The sequence below is a fragment of the Berghia stephanieae genome, chromosome 15, assembly GCF_034508935.2.
Source record: "Berghia stephanieae isolate SIO BIC M18660-M18661 chromosome 15, UCSD_Bste_1.3, whole genome shotgun sequence".
In the NCBI taxonomy this organism is placed as follows: domain Eukaryota; kingdom Metazoa; phylum Mollusca; class Gastropoda; order Nudibranchia; family Aeolidiidae; genus Berghia; species Berghia stephanieae.
The window spans coordinates 20,731,225-20,756,126 of NC_088374.1; the positions used below are offsets into that span (position 1 = coordinate 20,731,225).

The following is a 24,902-nucleotide window of genomic DNA, read 5'->3' on the forward strand; positions in this document are numbered from 1 at the left end:
AAATAAAAACGACAGATTAATTTAAAAACAAAATGAATTGCAAAAGCATAGAAACAGCATTCAACGCGTGTGATATAAATGCATAATGCAACAACAATAACAATATAATTACAAGTTAATTATCAAGTCAAACGTCTTTCTCAATATATTAAATATATAATATCTTGTGTTAAATAATATCATTTCATAAATTTCAACAGTTTAGATTTCATAAGGTAAAATATGTTTCATCACAGAATATAAAACAAGAATTCAAGGTAGAAATAGAAATAGTTAAAATCAGAATTCAGTGTTCTGTAACGAAGGTATATAAAAAAAAACCCATACCAATAAGGCATGTTTTATGCAAAGTATATCGTGGTGATGTTTGTGTTCACGAAGGTTGATGTGCGTGACTGTCCCTAACGGCAATGAATTGACCTTAGACAAAAGACGGACATGAGTTGCTATGGACAGAGATGAATGATAAACCAATGGATGTTGTGGGTTTAGCCAAAAATCTCACAACAATACAATCTGCCAGCCGGTTTCAGAAAACTAGGTATACCCTTCAACGTTTACAGTCTGATTGATAGAATTTAGTGAGAACTATTCATAAAAAATGACTGGCTAAAAACAATAACAAAAAGCTGAGTGACGTCAATATCGTTCCATCAATACAATTAGATAGTACCAGGCCGTTGGTGTGACTATGGTATTTTATATGACAAGGCGACTAACAAAAATAAATAAATAAAATAAAATAAAAATCCACCAACGTTTCTGAGAATCTTTGGCATGCAAGATTCGATGCATCAAATCGATTTGTATGACAGATTACTTTGTCTCCATTAAATATACATTTTCACTAAGAATTCGTTATATAAGTGATGATACTCACAAAAAGTCAAAAAGGAGGAAAAGTCTCGGAAAAACGGAAAACTCACCTAGAACATTCTTGCACCACAGGAAAGTAGGCAGGATGACTTCTTTTGAGTACAATTTTAAAACGCCCGGAGTCCAGTAAAAGGAGGAAATTTTTTATATATATATATTTTTTTTTTAAAAAGGAGGTATTTTTTAAAGATTCATTATATAAAAAAAAAGTAAAAGGAGGAAATGAAGGAAATATCCACGGATCAAGGATCTGAGGAGGAAAACCGAGGAAAGGAAAGAAAACCACGGATTTCCGCGGATCCGCGGAAAAGTATCATCACTGTTATATATATAAATCTTCTATAAAACAAGACAAAAGAATATATAATAATAAAAGGCAGGATGTCTTGATATAGCAGTTGGTCTAATACTATGAGCAATGTCGAGAAAATATTTTTTTTTCATTCGGATATCTTACACGAATTATGCAATTATAAGCAATGACCTAACACATAAAACAAAAGATCAAAGTGCGTTTATAATAAAAGCTAATAATGTTATAGCGTGAGGCATAATAAGTCTCCGATAAGAAATAATGTTATGTCATTTAACAGGATATGAACTCCTGAAATGGGCGGTCTCTGTGGGGTGGGGTTTTTATAAAATTCATTTTTCATTCCATCACAAAACGCCTGATCGTTCCTTTACCCAATTCCATGCTTGGCATAGGGCGGCAGAATGTAGAAACAGTGTTAAAAATAATCTCCATTCGAAAATGTAATTAACTTTAATTGTGATTTAAATTTCTTTATCAGAAGAGTCCATGTTTGTTTGTTTTTTTTTTTAACACAAGAAGGAGGGATCTGGGGTGTTTCTTTGTTTGCTGTCAGTGTCAGTAGCTCTACATGACTTACACCACTCTAGGAGCATTTAAGTGTTACCACAAATACTTGATTTCAAAGAGAACTATCCACGAAAACGGTATTACCAAACTACGCTGTAACACAAAAGAATCTAATTGTGTTAGGCAGGTTGTGAACTGTCCAAACTAGAACAAATTTTAATTATTGTATGGATACTTCACTCATGAACGTCTTGGACTTGGAGTATTTGAACATTCTTCAATACTCGCGATGTTTAGACAGGTCAGAGTTACAAGTGATTTGCCTTGTACAAGTTGACCACCGGTTACTCCACGCACTGAATTTTAAAATTTAATTCACCATTGTCATCAGTGAAATTCATTGTTCGGTTACTTGCTGATCTCTTTGTGCCACTTGAGACCAAGGTGAATTCTTGATAAGCTGTTACGTTAATATTAAATAGGTGATGCAGGCCGATTTATCTTTTGGTAAAATTACGATGAAACATGTTACAGTATTTGGAGAAAAAAAAATCCAACTTTTGATCCACGAAAGCATTAGTTTGGGAGATCTTAAATCAGTTGAAATGTTGACAGTTTTACTTTCCTCTGTATAAGAAGCGATGAGAAACAGAGTATATACGCTTTTCTCCTTGCTAAAAATTAAAAAAAAAAAAAAAAAAAAAAACCCCAAAAAACACTCATCTTATTTTTTGGGTGATCAACTTGCACGATTCTGAATTTCTACACGTTAAATGACTCACTCGTAATCAATTTATTAAAACCAAAGAAAGAAAAATGACACTGTTGCTGTGATCTCTTTATCGAAATGAAACCAAGCAGATCAGTTGGTGAATGGAATGGATGGATGGATGGATGGATGGAGCCGACATTAATCAGGTAAATAAGGGGTGGGTGTGGGTCGAATGTCTCTCTCTTTCTTGTCACTATGTAGAATGAATGGTCCGTTGATGCCACTGCCGTCGTTGATTCCTCAATCTCTTTTCGTCAAGACACAAATTTGTTTACGAATGCACAAACGAAAATGAATACATTAGTCAAATTTATCCTGAACTTGACCAAAGTTGTCAATGAAACACAAAAAAAACAAACAAACAAACAAACAAAAAATATGTATAACGTAACTGGAAAGACTGTCGGGTGATGTTGATAACGATATTGGTTTTATATCTAATTTCTATCATTAAGCGGTGTTACAAAAGACTTGAAGTAGAGAAGGTGTTACAAAGCGTTTTGAATAAGCATGAATATAGCTTTTAATAAGTCTGGATATAACGGGATGAAGAATTAACAAAACCGTGTGATAAATAAACTCATGAACTTTTGAGGAATTGAGAATGGGAATGATATGTGACGTTGTGATGTCTTGAGTTAGTATTATCATCTGCTTTGGTCTTTGTATCTCTGCGGTCATACGAACTTTACATTTATCTCTAGGTTATGAGGTCAAACTTTAGGCTCTGAAACTCCAGATCTTTTCATTAATGACATCATTGTTGATTTGTCATTTTATTGTTTCAAGTTAGTATCATGAATGATCTGGGATGATCGAAAGGAAAGAGAGCTAGAGGAAGACAAAGGATGACGTATCTAAATAACCTAAGAATGGCCAAACGTGATTTAAAAAGCAACGCAGATATGATGCGCACTGCAGACGATCGTGATTCGTGGAGACAGCTGACGGGCAACGTGCTCAAGAGTACACGCCACGATGGATGATGATGGATGAATGAATGAATGAAGCTGGATGATCAACGGAGAAGGTGTAGACAAAGGAAAAGGTGGCTGCTGGAAAACAACATCAAGGAATGGACAGGATTGGCGTTGTACGAGTTGGCTGAGAAGACGAATGGAATGGCCGAGATGAGTGACACCGTGTTTGTGAAGGCTGCATCCCACAAGTCAGTCCCCCTGACGACTATACGATCATGGGAATGAATGAGTGAGTGAGTCAGTGAAGTGAGTGAGTGTGTTGTTCTTGATTGGCCCTCCTCGTGGATGTTTAATTGCAGTTAATTTGGCCTAGAATAGGAATAGATAGTTCGAAGATGATGTCACTCAGGTCTTTGTTATTGTTTTTTGCCATCCGCGTTTATGAGTAATGCTCACTGAACTGTATTAACCTGACTATAAACGTTCATGGATGCACACATTTTTGTGTGTTGGTCCGTTATACTTCCGGATGGCAATGTTGTGAGCTTCTTAGCCAAGCGCATACTATCTATAGCTGACCCAATATTATTGATATTTCCGTGTCTATATCTGTGTAAAATGTTGAGATATGTCTTCGCCCCATGTGTGTTTTTACTTATAAGTTGTAGAGCAGAGGACTGAATTTATGAGACACAATTGTATTCCCTCAATTCGTGGGTTGGTTTTCTTGACACCAATAGAAACGGAGACGAACAACTTTGTAAATATAGTAGAGCTTGGACATGAATTGGTGACCGGGACTTTATCTGTAGAAGAAAAAATAGGAATGTATTACCAATATATATATTTTAAAACAAAACAAAACAAAAACAAACAACAACAAAAAACAAAACAAAAAACCCAAAAAAACAAAACAAAACAAAACAAACAAAGAAAAAAAAAGAAGAGGAAAATATGATAAGGGATGACTGAAACGTCTGGACTCCAGGATAACAACTAAAGCTTATTCATAGCATAAACCCGAGCCATGTACAGATAAACAAAGAAATGAAAGGGTTGGCATTACAGTTTGACCAGGGTAGACATTTATTTTTGGAAGTGACTGTTCGAGAAGTTGCCAGGCTTTGATACCAGTAAGAGGAGACATTGGGTGGCTGCGAATCGGCTTCAGTCGAGGAGCTGCCTAACGGCAAGTGCGTTTCATCGGTGGGGTCTTTCTACCTGTCCAAGATGTACCCGCTGTGGGCAAGAACCCGAAACGGCAGAGCATCTAGTCGAAAGGTGTGTTGTGACGATGCTACCCGGCGGGTTTGCAACGGTGCACGAATGCGGACCAGACTTTGCTGATTGGGTCGATCGTCATAACATAGTAGTGTGAGAACCATAAGAGGCTGCTGCCAGCAGTGACGAAAAGGTGACGAAAAGGCGTATTGATAATGATTTTTAAAAATGTCATTAGGCAGGTACCAGTCCAGGGTGGTGTGATACAGTTAGAACTGACTTTGAGTGAAATTAATATTATTTGCAACTAAGTGCAAGTCCACTGAGACAATAATATTGTATCACAAAGACCCCCCCCCCCACCTCCCCCCCATTCCATTCCATTCCATTATCGATAATAACCATTATTGATTTTATTATATCAATTAAACAATATACTCCTTTTTGGTTTGTTATTTGCTTTTTGTGTTTATTTGATTGTTTACTTTTGAATTTATTATTAATATTATTATTATTATTATTATTATTATTATTATTATTATTATTATTATTATTATTATTATTATTATCATTATTATTATTATTATCATTATTATTATTATTATTATTATTATTATTATTATTATTATTATTATTATTATTATTATTATTATTATTATTATTATTATTATTGTAAGTATTGGTGGTATTACCGTTGTTGTATTTTGTGGTTATTAATGGTATCACATTATTTTTTGGTCCCATTCACTTTTTTATTTTCTCACGTATGAATTATTGGCAACAGCCTAAGATTAAATAACATTTTAAACTTTGAGTTCTTCGTTGAAAGATGATGCCAAATTAAAATCGTAAAAAAACTGACAAACCCCTGACCAAATAGGATCTAATAGGATTCAGTAGTCTGATGTCACGCCGCCCGGCAACGGTGGCCATCTTGGTTCTAAACAAAGAAAATCATTACTTTTTATTCTTCGTGCTGGCTAGAACTTTTCATATGCCTTGTGATCAGAATGTGTAACAGTCAAAACATGATCAAATTTATGGTATTTTTCCTCTGGATACACTTTTATGCTCACCTGGGAAATATTTCATACGGGCGTCTGCCATTGTTCCGATAGTTTAGACCCAGTGTTACTAAGTTACCAAGCGTCATAAGGAAGGAAGTGACGTTACGACTATTGAAGAGTATTCTCAGAGGAGATTTAAAAAAATGAAAACTTCAACTTTTAACTCACTCAACCCTAACACCGACTATATTTGTAGTATACCCAGGGTTACTTTTACCCCATGCCTATTTATTACATTTTTCTGAGACAAATTATAGGCGTAATATCAAAGCTAATGTTCTTAATTTTACATGTTAATGGTAGTTGAATAAAACTTTCTATGTACATGCTCATTTTTTATACATTTATTTTCCTTCCAAATTTTGAAAAATAGCAAAAATCTCTAGGATTGGTTGATTTAATATAAACATTCCCTTGTTTGTTGACAGTAAAGTTAGAATCTCTATTCACTGTGCTTGATAACATTAACTCACTCAATCCTAGAGATTTTTGCTACTTTTCAAAATTGAAAAAAGTGTATCAAACATGAGCATGTACATAAATAGTTTTATTCAACTACTATTAATATGTAAAAACTAAAAACATTAGCTTTGATATAATTTGTCTTCCCCTTATAATTTGTCTCAGAATAATATAATAAATAGGCACGGAGTAAAAGTAACCCCGGGTAAACTACGGATATAGTCGGTGTTAGGGTTGAGTGAGTTAACAACAGCTGTTTACTTGAAATGAATTGATTTATTATGCTAACTATATGAACAGGTGTTCAGAAATAGACAGTGGGCATAGACCTATATAGGGGGTCGGTAGTAGTATAATAAATAGACACTACAACCTATCATGATTTTATTGCTGACATAATTTATCATTTTCAGATTTGTCCTCACTGTGATTTTCACTAGATAATTTATACCATAAAGAGATTTCACGCAATAAAAAAAATAAATGAGCTTTTATGTAACGCAATATCCACTAAACGTGCTCAAATCACTTTTCAAGGGGTCCCTAGTCAATAGCAACACGTAACATGTAGGACGTGACATGACGCCCATTAGGCGATGTCATTACATATGTTTCGGGCAAAGGCAACGCTGTTAACGGCCAGGTACTCATTTTACACCTGAGTACGGTGAGAGAATGTGAGTAAAGAGCCTTTTCCAAGGACTCAACTATGCGCCGAGCAAGGCTCGAACCCAGGACCTTACGATCCGAAAACGAGATCATACCACAAGACCATATCGCAGTACAATACTGTTAAAAATAGCAATGATTCGAATTTTTATCGACCAATACGACATGTGTGCGAAATGGCAAGCAGAACAAAGTTAAATAGGGTACAAGCAAAATCTGGTCATCCGTCAATAATTTAGGAAGGGAATATCTTTTTTTTTTTTTTTTACTGTAAGGTTTTTAAATCAAAAAGAGGTCCAAAATAGCCATTAGGTTCTTCTAAACAGCTGCCCTGCAAGGAACTCACGACATCTGATTCATGGGTCCAAGCTGGCAACGATCACTTCGCCAGATCTGATTCGAAGGTTAGGTGGTCGATTGCTCATGGTCAGGGTTACACATTCAGGAAGCAAATATTTTAATGAACTTTTACACAAACACATAAACCGACCGCTTTCTGCGGCTATGTGGTCTAGTGGTATGACACTCGCTTTCGGATCGGAAGGTCGTGGGTTCGAGCCTCGCGTTCGGCGCATAGTTGAGTCCTTGGAGAAGGCTCTTAACTCACATTCTCTCACCGTACTCAGGTGTAAAACGAGTGCCTGGCCGTTAACAGCATTGTCTTTGTCCAAACAAAAATTTGTAATATCGCCTAACAGGCGTCATGTTCCGTTCTAAATGTTACGTGTTGCTGTTGGCTGGGGACCCCTTGTAAAGCGCTTTGAGTACGTTTAGTGGATATTGCGCTACATAAAAAAAGCTCAAGTTCTGAATGCTGAACTCTAGTAAAAAGACATTATTACTACTGACATTTTTTTTACTGTATAGCAGATGATGGGAAAAATATACTGAGGGTTTTAAACATATTGACTTCTGTAAGTAAACAGAATATTGACTTCTGTAAGTAAACAGCATATTGATTTCTGTAAGTAAACAGAATATTGACTTCTGTAAGTAAACAGAATATTGACTTCTGTAAGTAAACAGAATATTGACTTCTGTAAGTAAACAGAATATTGACTTCTGTAAGTAAACAGAATATTGACTTCTGTAAGTAAACAGAATATTGACTTTTGTAAGTAAACAGAATATTGACTTCTGTAAGTAAACAGAATATTGACTTCTGTAAGTAAACAGAATATTGACTTCTGTAAGTAAACAGAATATTGACTTCTGTAAGTAAACAGAATATTGACTTCTGTAAGTAAACAGAATATTGACTTCTGTAAGTAAACAGAATATTGACTTCTGTAAGTAAACAGAATATTGACTTCTGTAAGTAAACAGAATATTGACTTCTGTAAGTAAACAGAATATTGACTTCTGTAAGTAAACAGCATATTGATTTCTGTAAGTAAACAGAATATTGACTTCTGTAAGTAAACAGAATATTGACTTCTGTAAGTAAACAGAATATTGACTTCTGTAAGTAAACAGAATATTGGCATTCTTGTGGGTGGTTGAGCGCTCATGTTGACTGAAATAATGTAAATGTTGCTGCTCGAAGCTCGAAGAAATATATAACAATGTGAAATTGAATGTATGCTTCAATTTAATATATGAAAACAGATAAAATGGATGTTTTGGATTTCCCCTTTATCAACAAAACAGGATGAATGAAACACTACAGACGAATGAGATAATGTGGTAGTGGCTTTGTTAAGACGAAGCATCGTTTCATCTTAATATGACTGTTAGTTTGACACATATGAGGAAAGAAGCTGTGACTACAGGATATGTACATCAATGGAAATGAACCCGAAACTATGATAGAGATCGATATGTTAAGAGTGAATCTGAGACTACGTGATATGGACGGACATCAGTGAGGAATGAACCCAAGACTGTGGGAGGTGGACACCAATTAATTGAGAGTGAACCCGTGACTTTAAAAGTCGAAAAAAACTAGAGCTTTTATATAGCGCAATATCCACTAAATGTGCTCAAACCGCTTTACAAAGGGTCCCTGACCAACAGCAACACATAACATGTGGAACGAGACATAATGCCTGTGAGGCGATATTACAACTTATTTCCGACAGAGACAACGCTGTTGACAGCCAGGTACTCATTTTACACCTCAGTACGGTGAGAGAATGTGAGTAAAGAGTTTTTTCTAAGGACTCAACTATGCGCTGAGCGAGGCTCGAACCCAGGACCTTCCGATCTGAAAGCGAGTGTCATACCACTAGACCACATAGCCGCACATCAATAGGGATGATTGAACCAAGCCGGAAGTGAGTGAAGTAAACCCTGTAAAGATATGAATTATGTTGGCACCGATAGAAAGTGAACCAGTGACCATGTGCGGCAATAAAGACGTGTATTTAATTTATGTCTCCATTATTTTTTTAAGTTGTTGGCTGAAGAAGGGTTTTGAGCCCGAAATGTTCCGTGTTGGGTATTTTGTTCTTTTTTTTAAAACTGTTGTTATATTCAATTTTGTTTTTTTACTTTTTACAGTCCACAGCTTCTAGTCCTAGCAGTTTAGTATCACTCTGAACTACTTTGCGTCAATCCCTTATTACTGCTCTATATTATCGAAACAAACTTCAGTTACAAACAGCATGTAGGGAATACGTTTTATTATTTTATAACTGGACAAGAAAATATAAAACATAATGTCATATCCTGTTTATACCACACTTCAACCACCAGACATTAGAGCCACAAGTACTTCAGTAAACGACTGTTTGCCAACTTGAATCCAGTCAGCGTTCGTGGCCATATCAATAACTAGAGGTGCCTAAATGAGTCAATAAAATGGTAGTAAATCTGACTCATAAATAAGGGAACAACACAAAACAAACGACGTTTCGGCCCTTGGCCTTTTTCAAGTAAACACAATATATATATATATAATATTTCAAGTATAATTATGATTATTTAACTTCTACAACATTGTTTCGTTCAAGCATTAGCTCTCATCACTTTCTGATGAGAGCTAACGCTTGAAATAATGTTGTAGAAGTTAACTAATCATAATTATAATTGAAATGTTTTATAAATAGCTCCTTTTATCAAAAAGTTGAGCACCATTATTTCATGGTTTTTGTTTTTATAATTGTATAAATATAAATATAAATTTTTGGCCAAAAATATGTGAGTGACTTTATTTCTTTCAGAGTCAGAGCCATTCGGCCCATGGAGCCGGAGTTTATCCCGGTTTCTATAGCGTGAAGCGGACAATAGCAATTGCAATCCTTTGGATTGGACGCAAGTCTATCACAAAGTACTTTCTGCCAAATCTAAAAGAACCAGCTACCCATTCTCTACTGGGTGGACAGGGGGGGTCAGAAAAAACGGAGTGTCTACGTACACAGTAACTTTAGGCAGTTTAGTGAGCAGCAGCAGTGGGAGTCAAATTGTGACCCAACTCGTCCATAACAAAGTCATGACTGAAATTGCCGTTCACTTTTACTGAATGTTTTAGGAGGGGGGGGGGGGGGTAATTTAAAGATGCATAACTTCGTTATAAAGAGGAATATCGCAGATATTTTGGTATCATTATATTCGTTACTAACCGGGCACGTAGCCTCAGGATCTACGTACACGGTAACAGTAACATAAATGGTAACCTTGAATCTCGCCTTTAATGGGTTATATATGGGACAACGTGGCTCAGTGGTACGGTCTTTGCTTCGTACCTGAAAGGTACCGAGTTCGACTACCCGCCGCGTTGTGTGGTCTTGAGCAAGTCACCTAGCCTTAGCTCACTTTGCGGCGCTGCACTGCGGCTGATGCCTGGGTTATTCCAGTCTTCCCTTGGAATAGACCCTAAAGAAAAATTTCCCCTTAAGGATGAATAAAGGGAATTTATTATTTATTTATTATTATATTGTATTGTTTGATTTTTTAAATAGCACACACACACACACACACACACACACACACACACACATACAGAGCGAGGTCCAACCTGTAATCGATTACTGCTTTTAACTAGTACTTGATAATGTTAGCCGCACGCTACTAATTCATTAATACTGCATGAGGTTACCCTTTTGTTTTCTTCTTTTTTCTTTTCCTTCTCTTTTATTTACCTATTGATAGTCAAGTTTCTTAGTCGCTTGCATCGACGATTTAGACCAGTATCGATTACGATCAATTCACATTCCTACGAACAAAATGGCGACCGGAATAGCGAGAAGGGGCGTCGGCTAGGCTAAACCTTATCCGTTGGTTAGGTAATACGGGATGAGAATAGCGAGAAGGGGCGGAGCGGCGGATAGGCAAGGCTGTTGGTTAGGTAATAGGGGATGAGAATAGCAAGAAGGGGTGGCGGCTAGGCTACCTACCCTCCCTACATGTTGGTTAACCAGGGTGAGAATAGCGAGAAGTGGCGAGACCTCTACTCTCATCCCGGGGGTGAGAGCTCGATCGATTTTTTATTCTCATCCCGGGGATGAGAATAGAAAAGCGATCGAGCTCTCACCCCCGTAATGAGAATAGAAAAGCGATCGAGCTCTCACCCCCGGGATGAGAATAGTCACTCCATCCCATAAAATAGTTATATTTATATAGCATTGATAGCAAAAATGCCCTCGCGAGCAGATTTTATGGGAGGCCTTCAGAAAGCTCCTACATTCTAAAATCTTGTTCTAGTAGTAGTAGGGGATTTTGGAGAGAAAAAAAATAAAATTCAAAGTTGGTTTTCTTCAGGTCTCATAAGTATCTTCAATTGAGACAAGTTTGAGGAAATACATTAGGGGTGTGGTTCCCATCATTCGAAAATGGAAAATTTGGTCCACTTGACATAGCCTCCTGAGAAGACAGAATGATAATTGAAGTAACAAAACGTATCAGAAAATATCAAAATTATGCACTTTGTACTGTTACCTTAGATTTATAGATATTTTTATTGTGTTTTGAAATGTCCAAAGATAACGTGTAGAAAACGCATAAAATTTCATCATCTGAGAATCGAAATAATATCCGATAATTTTCTTTTCTTAGTTTCAAGTTTCGTGAGTCATTGAATTTGAGTCAAGAGTTATCGTTCATAATATAAGAATAGCTTTCCGGGAAAATCCATTCCTTCTCAGGAATGCCAATTTGGCCCTCCTTGAAGTCAAATTCCAGAAATTTGGTTTTGGGTAAGTGCTAAGATTCCTGAAATTTTGTAAGGTCCTGGCTTCCACTTGGCCTCCTGATGATACTGATGTTAACCGTTTTACTTTTGTGACTGGTCCTTGTTAAAACAGGTATGTAGTTAAGCCAAAAAAAGTTAATCAACAGCCACGCCCACTTTTTAAACGATTTTTTTCCTCCACACCTTCGTCCTCGAAAGAAGCTTGTTGATGAACAGTACAGGGGTCAAATAATGACACTCGGTTCCACCCACTCAGTTGAGGTTCAAGTTTATTGCAAAGTTTGTACTGCTAATGAAAATTGTATCCTGAAACCGAAAGCTGTGTCCATTGTATAAAACATATAATTGCAGTAAATACCGTACCTCTATTTTAATTAGGTCAACTGCATACCTTGCTTCATCACATTTGATACATTCATCTTCTTCAAGTACCAAGTCTGTGCCAGACATCGGTGATCATGGTACGCCATTCATCTCTCTGATCAGATAGCCTCAAGTACCAAATCTGTGCCAGACATCGGTGATCATGGTACGCCATTCATCTCTCTGATCAGATAATATCAGAAAACTAATATTACTCTTCTCTTTGTCACCCAGCTGTTCAAACTATTCAAATATGTTTTTCTTGGTCTACCTTTACTCTTTTTACCTTCTATCTTTCCTGTGAGAGCAAGATATTCAATACATTTATGTCGATTTAGGGACCCTAAAAATTGCATTTGTCTTTTTCTTATTGAACGAATTAATAACCTTTTAGTTTCAGCTTGCTCTATAACTTCTTCATTAGTTTTCTTCTCTGTCCATGAGATTCTTAACATCCTTCTAAGAAATCACATTTCTGCTGCCTCCAGTTTCTTTCTTATGTCCTCTGTAATTGTCCAGTTTTCGCAGCCATATAATAATACTGACCATACGTAGGTCTTCAAAACCCTATGTTTGTTGTCATTGAGATATTGAGGTTTTAAAAAATTAGATTAATTTTATTAAAACTATCTTTAGCTATTGCAATTCTTCATTTTATTTATGTGTTGCATTTGTGATCTGAAGTTATTATGTATCCAAAATATTTAAATGTCTGAACTTGTTTTATATAGTTTTTCCATTGAATAAGTTGCATATTGGATTTCTTTCTCTCCTTGATACAACCATGCATTCTGTCTTTTTTACATTTCATATTTTGTTCAGAAAATAAGATGTTGTTTGATTCGAATACAAACATTGGCTTTGTCTCTTAGTCTAACAACAATTTCAATCTATATATTATACATGTATTCTTTTTATTCTCTATTGTCTTCTGGCACTTTCTTACTCACTTTATCTCTTGTTGTTACCAACATAAGTGCCTGCTCCACTCACTTTTCTGAATTAAAAATTCTCTCCATAATTTGGTACGTTAGGCTTGGTGGTTTGGCATCCTATCTTTATTTTTACTGGCAACCCTGATTGAGAACGTAACTCTCTCTCTCTCTCTCTCTCTCTCTCTCTCTCTCTCTCTCTCTCTCTCTCTCTCTCTCTCTCTCTCTGTTTTGTGCGTGTAGCCCCAGGGAGACGAAAGAAACGTTGTTTACTTGGTATTGTCCACTTTTACAGAAGTCGCATTCATTCACTTTATCTTTCCTTCAATCGAAGTGGGGACTCGTTTAAATTATAATATACACAGTCAGTATCGACGAAATATTTTCATATGATCAGTAGGCACATACTAACATCTTATTTTCTTTGTGTGCTACTACTACTACTACTACTACTACTACTACTACTACTACTACTACTACTACTACTACTACTACTACTACTACTACTACTACTACTACTACTACTAGACCACTACTACTACTACTACTACTACTACTACTACTACTACTACTACTATTACTACTACTACTATTACTACTACTACTACTACTACTACTACTACTACTACTACTACTACTACTACTACTACTACTACTTACTATAGATAGGCTAGCGTCCTTTTCAAATAATAGCAAGCAATAGTTATTGACTGTTTCATGCTACTAAACAAAAACAAAACAAACAAACAAAACAAAAACAAAACCGAAAAGCATGGCGACGTAAGTACGGTAATTTTGTTTTGCAGTCCGTAAGTATTAATTGTCTGTTTATGACTGATTCGAATGCAAGATTACGTAATAATTTGGTCCACGTATAGATAGTTCGAAGATGACGTCACTCAGGTCTTTGTTATTGTTTTTTGCCATCCGCGTGTATGAGTAATGCTCACTGAACTGTATTAATCCGACTATAAACGTTCTTGGATACACACAGTTTTGTGTGTTGGTCCATTATACTTCCGGATGGCAATGTTGTGAGCTTCTTAGGCAAGCGCATACGATCTATAGGATTGAACATTGGACGAGAAAAGCGCAAGCAGAAAGAAACTGGCTGAAGATCACCTCAACATGGACACTGCTGGCCAACTTACCTCACGGCTGATGTGTGTGTTGGACCCGCGATCTCAAGTAGTCGGGAAGTGAGGGCTCTAATAATGACTAGGGTTAGAGACGATCTTTTTTGAGATCGTGGATAACTCATAGGGTAGAGTCACGCTCTCCCCGGCCAGGCGGAGTTGTCGTACCAGTAAGGTTACGGGTTCAAACTCCCATCACCGCCGCGAAATGTTTATTCTCTATTGTCTTCTGGCACTTCCTTACTCACTTCATCTCTTGTTGTTAACCTTGGACATAAAAGGATGCCACCTAAGTATCTTACGGCGTTTGTGTGTTGAACCCATGACCTCAAGAAGTCGGGAGAGGAACTCAAGATAGATACTGTAGACAGTATGCGCTTGGCTTGCCATCCAGACGTAAAACGGACCAACACACAAAACTGTGTGTAACCTTGAACGTTTATAGTCTGGTTAATACAGTTTAGTGAGAATTATTCATAAACGCGGATGGCCAAAAAAACAAAAACAAAAACAAAAACAAAAACAAACAAAAAAAAAAAAAACAACAAAAAAACAATGACAAAGACCTGAGTGAGGTCAACTTCGAACTATCTATACGCTTGATACCACTTCTTTTCCTTTTTTCCTTGTTTTTACTTGGAGTGGTGGATGGGGTAGATTGCAGAGCGCCCCTCTCAAGGCCAGGCGGAGTTCTCTTACTTAAAAGTCGGATCGTGGGTTCGTGTTGTCTGTACACGCTGGTTCGAATCCTCATTGCCGTAAATAGGTTTTTTTAAAATCCACTATCTTCTGGCTCTTTTAGACTCGCGTCATTTGTTGTTTGTGTTTTGAAACTTTAAATACTGTACCTACATCGTGATTTACCGATTCATTAGTAGGAAGAGTCTGATGAATGGGGAATAACTGCGTAATTGTTATGCTACTTGCAGTAATGACAGAGTTATGTCCCATGTATTGTTATTGGTCTTAAAGAATGAAACCCTTTGTTTATTCTTATTTTACTCCCTTCCTGCAGTTTGTTACAGGACATGTAATAAAATTACCACTAAACTTGAACTTTTATATAGCGCAATATCCATTTACCGTGCTCAAAGTGCTTTACAAGGGGTCCCTAGCCAACAGCAACACTTTACATAATGTAGGACGAGACATGACGCCCGCTAGGCGATATCACAATGTTTTTTTTCCGACAGAGACAACGTTGATTATTGCCAGGTACTCATTTTGCAACCGAGCACGGTAAAAGAATGTAAGTGAAGAGCTTTTTCCAAGGACTCAACAACTATGCGCTGAGCGAGGCTGGAACCCAGAACCGTCCGATCCGAAAGCGAGTGTCATACCACCAGACCACATAGCCTCACAATACAACTCTATAATATAGTCTGTCTTTACAATGGTCTGTGTTTAGAATGTTGTCAAATTTTCATCATGGCTCGTTTTATCAACATCGTAGATAAAATGGGCGCACACAAAAAGCCACGGAAGCAGTGACATATATAGGTCACTGTAATAACAATGCGATTTATGGGAGAGCAATAAAAATACGGTGACAAATATAAACAACAGCCTTTCCGTCAATTGCCCTTTAAGTATTTCACGCCTACCTCATTTGCATAAGCACTGAATGTCGGCTAGACACCTTTTAAGAATACGACCTGAAGGACGAATAGGCACTCCGGTAGAATAATTTGTTTGATACTTGGAGGGAAGGCGGACAAGCTGTCCAAGGTTATGGATGGATGGCATCAAGTCATGGACTGGCCTTACTGCAGCTGAACCTAACAAAAATGGTAGACTTCAGTGTGGAGGAAAACTGGAGAGAAATGTGGAACAGAGAAACACCAAAAGGAGGAAACATCATTAAAGATCCAACCAAAAGAGTGCCTGCATTCAATAACGATAGGAAATACTGGATTTCCTCAAACCGCCTCTTAACTGGACATGGCAGAACTGCATCAAATATGTGCAGATGGAAACTTGGAAACGGTGATACCTGCCAGAAATGTCAGGCAGCCCCAGAGACCAGCGATCACATCATCCTCCACTGTCCAGTCACTAAACTTGAAAGTGGCCAGGGAAGTATCCTTAGGGCGGAGGAAGACTTTAGAAGCTGGGTTGACTAAATACAGTTGGAGGTGTAGACATACGCTACTACTACTACTACTACTACTACTACTACTACTGCAGCTGAAGGCAACGACAGGGCGACGGATAGACATGCTTGGCAGGACATTTCACGTCGACCTCTGAAGAGATGACACGCCAGAGAGAGAGAGAGAGAGAGAAAGAGAGAGAGAGAGAGAGAGAGAGAGAGAGAGAGAGAGAGAGAGAGAGAGAGAGAGAGAGAGAGAGAGAATAATTGATACCAAATTTCAACCTTAATAACGCGTCCATTTCGCAATTCATACGCAACATGGTATCAACACAGATCATTAGGAAAATGCAATGAGCGCGTATTTGTAGGTCTGATAACCAAATGCTTGTAGGCCTGAGAGTATTTCCATTACAACGACGTGGCTGGATAACATCCAAGAATGGACAGGATTGACGCTGTATGTGGCTGGATAACATCCAAGAATTGACAGGATTGACGCTGTATGTGGTTGGATAACATCCAAGAATGGACAGGATTGACGCTGTATGTGGCCGGATAACATTAAAAAATGGACAGGATTGACGCTGTAAGTGGCTGGATAACATCCAAGAATGGACAGGATTGACGCTGTATGAGGCTGGATAACATCCAAGAATGGAAAGGATTGACGCTGTATGTGGCTGGATAATATCCAAGAATGGACAGGATTGACGCTGTATGAGGCTGGATAACATCCAAGAATGGACAGGATTGACGCTGTATGTGGCTGGATAACATCCAAGAATGGATAGGATTGACGCTGTATGTGGCTGGATAACATCTAAGAATGGACAGGATTGACGCTGTATGTGGCTGGATAACATCCAAGAATGGACAGGATTGACGCTGTATGTGGCTGGATAACATCCAAGAATGGACAGGATTGACGCTGTATGTGGCTGGATAACATCCAAGAATGGACAGGATTGACGCTATATGTGGCTGGATAACATCCAAGAATGGACATGATTGACGCTGTATGTGGCTGGATAACATCCAAGAATGGACAGGATTGACGCTGTATGAGGCTGGATAACATCCAAGAATGGACAGGATTGACGCTGTATGTGGCTGGATAACATCCAAGAATGGACAGGATTGACGCTGTATGTGGCTGGATAACATCCAAGAATGGACAGGATTGACGCTGTATGAGGCTGGATAACATCCAAGAATGGACAGGATTGACGCTGTATGTGGCTGGATAACATCCAAGAATGGACAGGATTGACGCTGTATGTGGCTGGATAACATCCAAGAATGGACAGGATTGACGCTGTATGAGGCTGGATAACATCCAAGAATGGACAGGATTGACGCTGTATGTGGCTGGATAACATCCAAGAATGGACAGGATTGACGCTGTATGTGGCTGGATAACATCCAAGAATGGACAGGATTGATGCTGTATGTGGCTGGATAACATCCAAGAAAGGACAGGATTGACGCTGTATGAGCAGACAGAAAAAACCAATGACCGAGACGTGTGGCAGCACCCTGTTGTGAAGGATGCATTCCGCAAGCCCCCCCCCCCCCCCGATGACCATCCGGTCATGGGATTGAGTGAGTGAGTGAGTGAGTGAGTGAGTGAGTGAGTGAGTGAGAATTTTGGAGAATGAATACTATCTCTTCCCCCCCCCCCCAAAAGGAAAGAAAAAAGATTTTGTGTAATCTCATATCAGTTTAATTCGACGTCTACATATATGCAGGTCTGACACCCGAATGCAATAATGGGCTTAGTTTAACATTGTTGTAATGGACAATATTTTGTGTAGTTTCCATTATAACATTGAGCGCATAATGGGTTATCAGACATGCAATTAAGCTCACTTCGGTTTAGCTCTATTTTCACTTTAAGGTGTCAAGACACATCCCGACATAACATCGTTTCGAGACGACGGGTCACGTGTTAATCACATGGCTTTTACAAGATGTCCAGTAAAGCCAGTGTAAGGGAACATGTACAAACGGTTTCCGGGATCGCCAACTTTAGCCACGACGCATTTGACTGTCTGGCCAGCCTCCATCTGAATGACGAAGCTGACGGATACATGGTCGTAGTACTTGTACATCACAAAGAGCTGGGCCTTCACTCTTTCGTTGGCAACTACTTGAATTTCCGTCGATTTTTCAACTAAAAAAAAAGAGGAGAAAACCCCCCCCCCCAAAAAAAAATAATCGATGGATTGAGGGTGTTTCTTGTTTTTTTTTGTGTTTTTTTTCTTGTTTTTTTTTTGTTTGTTTTTTTTTTTTTTACGAAACTTGCTGAAACCCGACAAAGTTATGTGAAGTAAGCAGCAGTGGAGAGTAAACCTGGGACTGGGTTTCGGCCGGTTTCGTAAAAAGGCAATTAATTACTTTTTTACGAAACTCGCCGAAACCCGACAAAGTTATGGGAAGTAGGCAGCAGTGGGGAATGAACCTGAGACTCAGGAAAGAGTATACCATTGGGGAGTGAGCCTGGGACTATGGTTTTCGGCGGGTTTCGTTAAAAAGCAATTACGAATCCCGACAGTAACCGACAAAGTTATGGCAAGTAGGCAACAGTGGGGAGTGAACCTAAAACTATGGTTTTCGGTAGGTTTCGTAAAAAAGTAATTGCTTTTTTACGAAACCCTTCAAAACCCAGCCCATGGTTCACTTCCCAATCGTGAACCCTTCCCTGAGTCCCTGGGTCACTCCCCACTACTGCCTACTACTACTACTTCCCATAATTTTATCGGGTTTCGGCGGATTTCGTAAAAAAGAAACACCCTCACATGTACATCGTTTGATATATTTCACCCCCCCCCCCCCACCCACTGGGGAAAAGAACTGCGGACAGATAATTTCAATGTGAAGTGTTTCTAGCTCAAGTCTCTTGTGCGGCTATGTGGTCTATTGGTATGACACTCGCTTTCGGATCGGAGGGTCCTGGGTTCGAATCTCGCTCGGCGCATAGTTGAGTCCTTGGAGAAGGTTCTTTACTCGCATTCTCTCACCGCACTCAGGAGTACCTGACCGTTACAGCGTTATCTCTGTCCGAAAAAAGGTAACATTGCCTAACAGGCGTCATGTTAAATGGTGTTCTTGGCCAGGGACTCCTTGTAAAGCGCTTTGAGCACATTTAGCGGATATTGCGCTATATAAAAGTTCAAAGTTCAAGTCTCTGAGACATGTCTAAGTTTGAAAGTAAGCTGCAGACGAGAGAGTCCAAAATAATGCTGCCAGATTGGTCTTTCGAAGGTGGATGTTTGACTCTGCCACACCTGACCTCTCCTTCGAAGATTACACTGGCTGCCTGTTGAGAAAAAGGTCAAATTCAAAGCACGTGTCCTAGTTTATCGTTGTCTGGAAAACACTGCCCCTCCCTACCTCACAGAACTCCTAAAGAAATAATCGACAACTCGACATTTTCGTTCCTCCATTGACACCACCCGTTTGGCCATCCCACGCATTCATACAAAGACAGGAACAAGGTCCTTTTCTCATTTTGGTCCGTCTGTATGGAACACCATTCCACAGAGCATCCGGGAATCCAAATCATTGTCTTTTTTCAAGAAGAAAACATTTCTTTTTGGATGTCATGTCCTTTAAATATTGTCTTTGTGTTGATGTAATTTTAAGCGCCAAGGGCCTCATTGTTGAGGATACCGTGCGCTCTATAAGAGTCTCTTCTTCTTCTTCTTCTTCTTCTTCTTCTTCTTCTTCTTCTTCTTCTTCTTCTTCTTCTTCTTCTTCTTCTTCTTCTTCTTCTTATTATTATTATTATTATCATTATTATTATTATTTATTATTATTATTATTATTATTATTATTATTATTATTATTATTATTATTATTATTATTATTATTATTATTATTATTATTATTATTATTATTATTATTATTATTATTATTATTATTATTATATATTATCATTATTATTATCATTATTATCATTATTATCATTATTATTATTATGTTTTTGTGTGGCTGGATGGCTCATTGGCTAGTGCGACGGCTCGCTGATCTTCTCTCTCTCTCTCTCTCTCTCTCTCTCTCTCTCCCCCCCTCTCTCTCTCCCTCTCTCTTCTCTATTTCTCTCTTTCTTCTCTCTCTCTCAGCCAGGCGGGGGTGCCGTGTAAGTTAGATCCAAGGTTGGCTCTAACTCCGCGATACTTTTATCTGTCACTTCTCCATATCCTATATTTCTCATCACAAGATACAAGTCTAAACACGTTAGCTGAAACATACGTACATGTTATTCCTCTAACCATTGTAAATAGATGGAATGCGTACAATCCTTTGACTGGAGTTGTGTATACACCAGTCTCAGGATTGAAATCGTTGTAAATGTTCTGTTCTACGTGCTCAAATCTCAAAATCTGTCCTTCAGTGAGAGGAGTTTCCTCTTTGACTCCAACAAGGAATGCAGAAATCAGGGCTTCTAGAATGAAAAAAGTATGATAGATAATGATGATGATGATGATGATGATGATGATGATGATGATGATGATGATGATGATGGTGAAAATGATGATGATGATGATGATGATGATGATGGTGAAAATTATGATGATGATGATGATAATGATGATGATGATGATGATGATGATGATGATGATGATGATGATGATGATGATGATAATAATGATTGGATGATGATGATGATGATGGTGATGATGATGGCGTTTATGTTGATAATGATGATGGTGATAATTATTATTATTATGATGATGATGATGATGATGATGATGATGATGATGATGATGATGATGATGATGATGATGATGATGATGATGATGATGATGACGATTGCTAAGATTAACTCACGGTTCTTTGTAATATTGTCGATCTGATTCCTTTGGTTTTCAATTTCTTCAATTTGACTCATCAAGTTTTTCTCGAGTTGGACCATTCTAGTATCTGTATCTTGTTCTTGACCTTTCACCAAATCTTCCAAATTAGTTATTTCTTTCACCAGGTTACTGATCATCACAATGTTTTCCTCTGAAATTGGGAAAAAAGTATGATGTCAAAAAATTGGTTACTATCTCATGGGAAGTTAAGTGAACCTCAACTGACTGGCCTTCGTCACCTCATTCCACAGCATTGTATGGATGGTTGCAATTTTGTTTCTATTTCAACGTCTGCGAAGAATTTCCAGCCCTTATCTGAGACCTTGAAGTTGTTCTCTTTAATCTTGGGCAAGGCAGTTTCCAAGTCGCGCAAGGTGCGCTACAAGTAAAGTTAGGAAATTGAAGAATGGGGTCACTCAGGGATATGGTCTGGCGCCAATGTTGTTTAATGTCTTTATTAGCAACGTGCCGAACACTTCCTCCCTGAGGCTGGGATACGCGGGCGACTGGGCACCCGTTACTCAGAGTAAAGTGTGGACCCGTCTTGAGAGCTTTCTCAGCGAGGACGTCATCAGACTCAAAGCCTACTTTGACAAGTGGTACATGAAGATGAACACTTCGAAAACCATGACCACTGCATTTCACTTATACCATCCCACCCCTGGGGACCAGCTTCTCCATTTTGTATTCGTATAGAGTTCATTCTATGGACAAGTTGCCGCCACGGCTAAGCGAGTCTTGTCCACCCAGGATTCTATTCAGATTTTTCCTTCTTTCAGACGATTGTCAACCAAGGCTTATTAAGTTCGTCGGTCCATTTGTGTTGGCAACTCTAAACACTTGGGTGGCTAATGAGTACTAGGCCTTGTCAAAGGACCGCTCATGAACTGGTCCGGGGCCGCTTTCACGACTACACTGTCGCGTCAATGTGGGAGAAGTGGCAAGTAGGTACAAATAGAAGTTAGACAGTTTTCCTCAAAGACAAAAGCCGCCCGGTGCCTTTTTTAATCCTATTATAGTTGTGTTAAAGTCCCTGACAGCTCGACAGATAGTAATACCATTTTAAGTTTAAGGAAATAGGCAGTAAATTGTGGTATGTTGTATATATTCTGTTGATTTATATTAAAGTATTTCTGCTTGAATGGGAATTAATATATATACCCTATGAACTTGATCTAACTATATATATATATATATATATATATATATATATATATATATATATATATATATATATATATATATATATATATATATATATAGTTAGATCAAGTTCATAGGGTATGTATTAATTCGCGTTTAAGCAGAAATACTTTAATATAAATCAACAGAATAGCATCGCGCAATAACACATTAACACATAATTAAACAAAAGAATATTATTACATTTTTAATTAAGTCAAGTTAGGATATGTGTAAGTTAATTTTTCATTCTTTCACGGTCTGTTTCTCAAATTATTATTATTTGTTCCTTATCTGTTTTGTAGAGGTTGGATGAGACTGGTGGCGACGTTCCTATGACTAGTAGTGGCGCTAGGGGTTGCTTTTGATTGTCTAATTCATGGGTGGGTTTCTTGGTCGTTCTTTTGTTGTCCCAGTGGGTCACTTTATAAGTAGTTAACCTTTCATCCAAATTTGCAGGGGTCTAATTCATGGACCGGGACTATGATAGTCTTGGGCTATAGCAAAATCTGAGAATTCGTAGTCCAAGACTTTGGGAAGTCCGAGACTACGAAAAGTAAGCTATTCATGGAGTTAGACTTTGTCCCTGACTATCAAGTCTCAGACTACAGAAGTCAATCTACTTTTAACTGGGAATTCCCCGGAAACGTATCACAAATGTCCTAGAAATGTGGAAACATTCCAGCTGCGCATGCGTCATGCGAAGTAGCAGTCTTCGTGTTTGTTTTGATCTTTTATTTTTCCCCACAAAGAAAAATAATGTGAGACAAGTTTCCTTCCTTCCTTCCTTCCCGGGTTCCATCTCTTTCCAGAGGTCGGATGTCATGGCCTTCCATCCTTCACGGTCCATTGCAGCCTCGTTACAGTCTGCCATGCGCCGTCCTGTAGCTTCCTTGATGCCATCTGTCCAGGATTTCCTTTGTCTTCCTCTGCCTCTCTTTCCTTCAATTCTTCCCTCCATTATCCTTTTTTCGAGACTATCATGTTTAGGGATGGAAAAATTGTTTGAGAATGCATGTGTGTAATGTTTTTAGTAAATATAAGTAACGGTGGTACTTAAATGATGCTTATCCACGGTGTAGCGTTGTTCTAAGTAGAGAGCGGAGGGGGCTGCCTGAAGCCTGGGGTCCCGAAAATACTAACGAAAGAGTGATGATGGAGAGACATCGATGGGAACAATACAGACAATGGACGTTTCGGGTACAAACCCTTCGTCAACACATAAATAAATACATAAACGTTAAAAACAAATAAAATGAAGTACAGTATAAATTGCATCGTCTGTACTCAACGATGGTTGGAGTGTGAATGAATCGTTTAATTGACTGATTAATTGATTGATCGATTGATTGTTTGATTATCTGACCGATTGTTTACTTGGTTGATTGGCGGATTGATTCATTGATTGATTGAATAATTGATTGATTACCCGATGATTGGTTGACTGATTAATTGAGTGATGGACTGAATGATTGATTGATTGACTGATTGGTTGATGATATTATTGATTGGTTACTTATCCGAACCAGCAACTTCATTTACTTATCCGAACCAGCAACTTCAGTTACTTATCCGAACCAGCAACTTCATTTACTTATCCGAACCAGCAACTTCATTTACTTATCCGAACCAGCAACTTCATTTACTTATCCGAACCAGCAACTTCATTTTCTTATCCGAACCAGCAACTTCATTTACTTATTCGAACCAGCAACTTCATTTACTTATCCGAACCAGCAACTTCATTTACTTATCCGAACCAGCAACTTCATTTACTTATCCGAACCAGCAACTTCATTTACTTATCCGAACCAGCAACTTCATTTACTTATCCGAACCAGCAACTTCATTTACTTATCGAACCAGGATTGATTGGTTGAACAACTTACCATCGAGAGCTAAGGTTAGGTTTGCTTTTACTTCCGCCAATGTATGGTTTTGAAAATATATCACTTTACAAGTGTAGGATCCGGTGTCCTCAATGCTTGGATGTTTGAAGATAATATGGATTAACATGCTCTTTCTATCGTCAGTATAATCAACTGTAACCTTCAAGGAAGATAAAAGATAGATTTGTATTATTATTTTCTGGATTTGAATCTGAATGTTTCTCGAAGTCGCTAAATTCTGAGTATTTGTATTCAAGGGCGGAGAGATTTGCTGAATGTGGCAGCTATTGTTGGTGTTTAGGATGAATTAGATTGATAATATTCGTTTAAAGGTGTCTAAATTTGTTATGCTCTCACATGAGTGTTCCAGTCTATGAAATGGGTACTTGACGAACAGCCAATGTAAAATTTAATCATCGTGCGCAGAATTACGTGCAAATCTGAAAAATTATAGTACTATGTTTTGCAAACTGATATACGGGTAACTTGAAATCCTTCTTTTTAT

The 24,902-nt window shown here is 38.0% G+C and overlaps 1 protein-coding gene and 1 long non-coding RNA gene across 2 annotated transcripts; both read right to left on the minus strand.

Annotated features, from left to right (window-relative positions):
- Positions 1–1,380: 1,380 nt before the first annotated feature.
- LOC144960518 (uncharacterized) lies at positions 1,381–11,837 on the minus strand. Its single transcript, XR_013642865.1, has 2 exons — positions 11,689–11,837; positions 1,381–4,197 (listed from the first exon to the last, which is right to left on the minus strand). It is a non-coding gene; the product is annotated as an uncharacterized LOC144960518 (long non-coding RNA).
- A 6,502-nt stretch (positions 11,838–18,339) lies between these two features.
- LOC144960244 (complement C1q-like protein 3) lies at positions 18,340–24,544 on the minus strand. The gene is made up of 4 exons (XM_078893261.1): positions 24,398–24,544; positions 21,301–21,477; positions 20,726–20,914; positions 18,340–18,640 (listed from the first exon to the last, which is right to left on the minus strand). Exons 1-4 carry the CDS (start codon positions 24,522–24,524, stop codon positions 18,420–18,422), a joined length of 714 nt encoding a protein of 237 aa, XP_078749387.1. The 5' UTR covers positions 24,525–24,544; the 3' UTR covers positions 18,340–18,419.
- Positions 24,545–24,902: the final 358 nt, after the last annotated feature.

Excerpts from the sequence above, each read along its gene's own strand:
- LOC144960244 (XM_078893261.1), bottom strand. The coding sequence starts at position 24,524 with ATGTTAATCCATATTATCTTCAAACATCCAAGCATTGAGGACACCGGA. Across the intron at positions 21,478-24,397 it reads CCTAACCTTAGCTCTCGATG|AGGAAAACATTGTGATGATC; the intron begins GTAAGTTGTTCA and ends TCCCAATTTCAG. Across the intron at positions 18,641-20,725 it reads AATGGTTAGAGGAATAACAT|TTGAAAAATCGACGGAAATT; the intron begins GTACGTATGTTT and ends CTTTTTTTTTAG.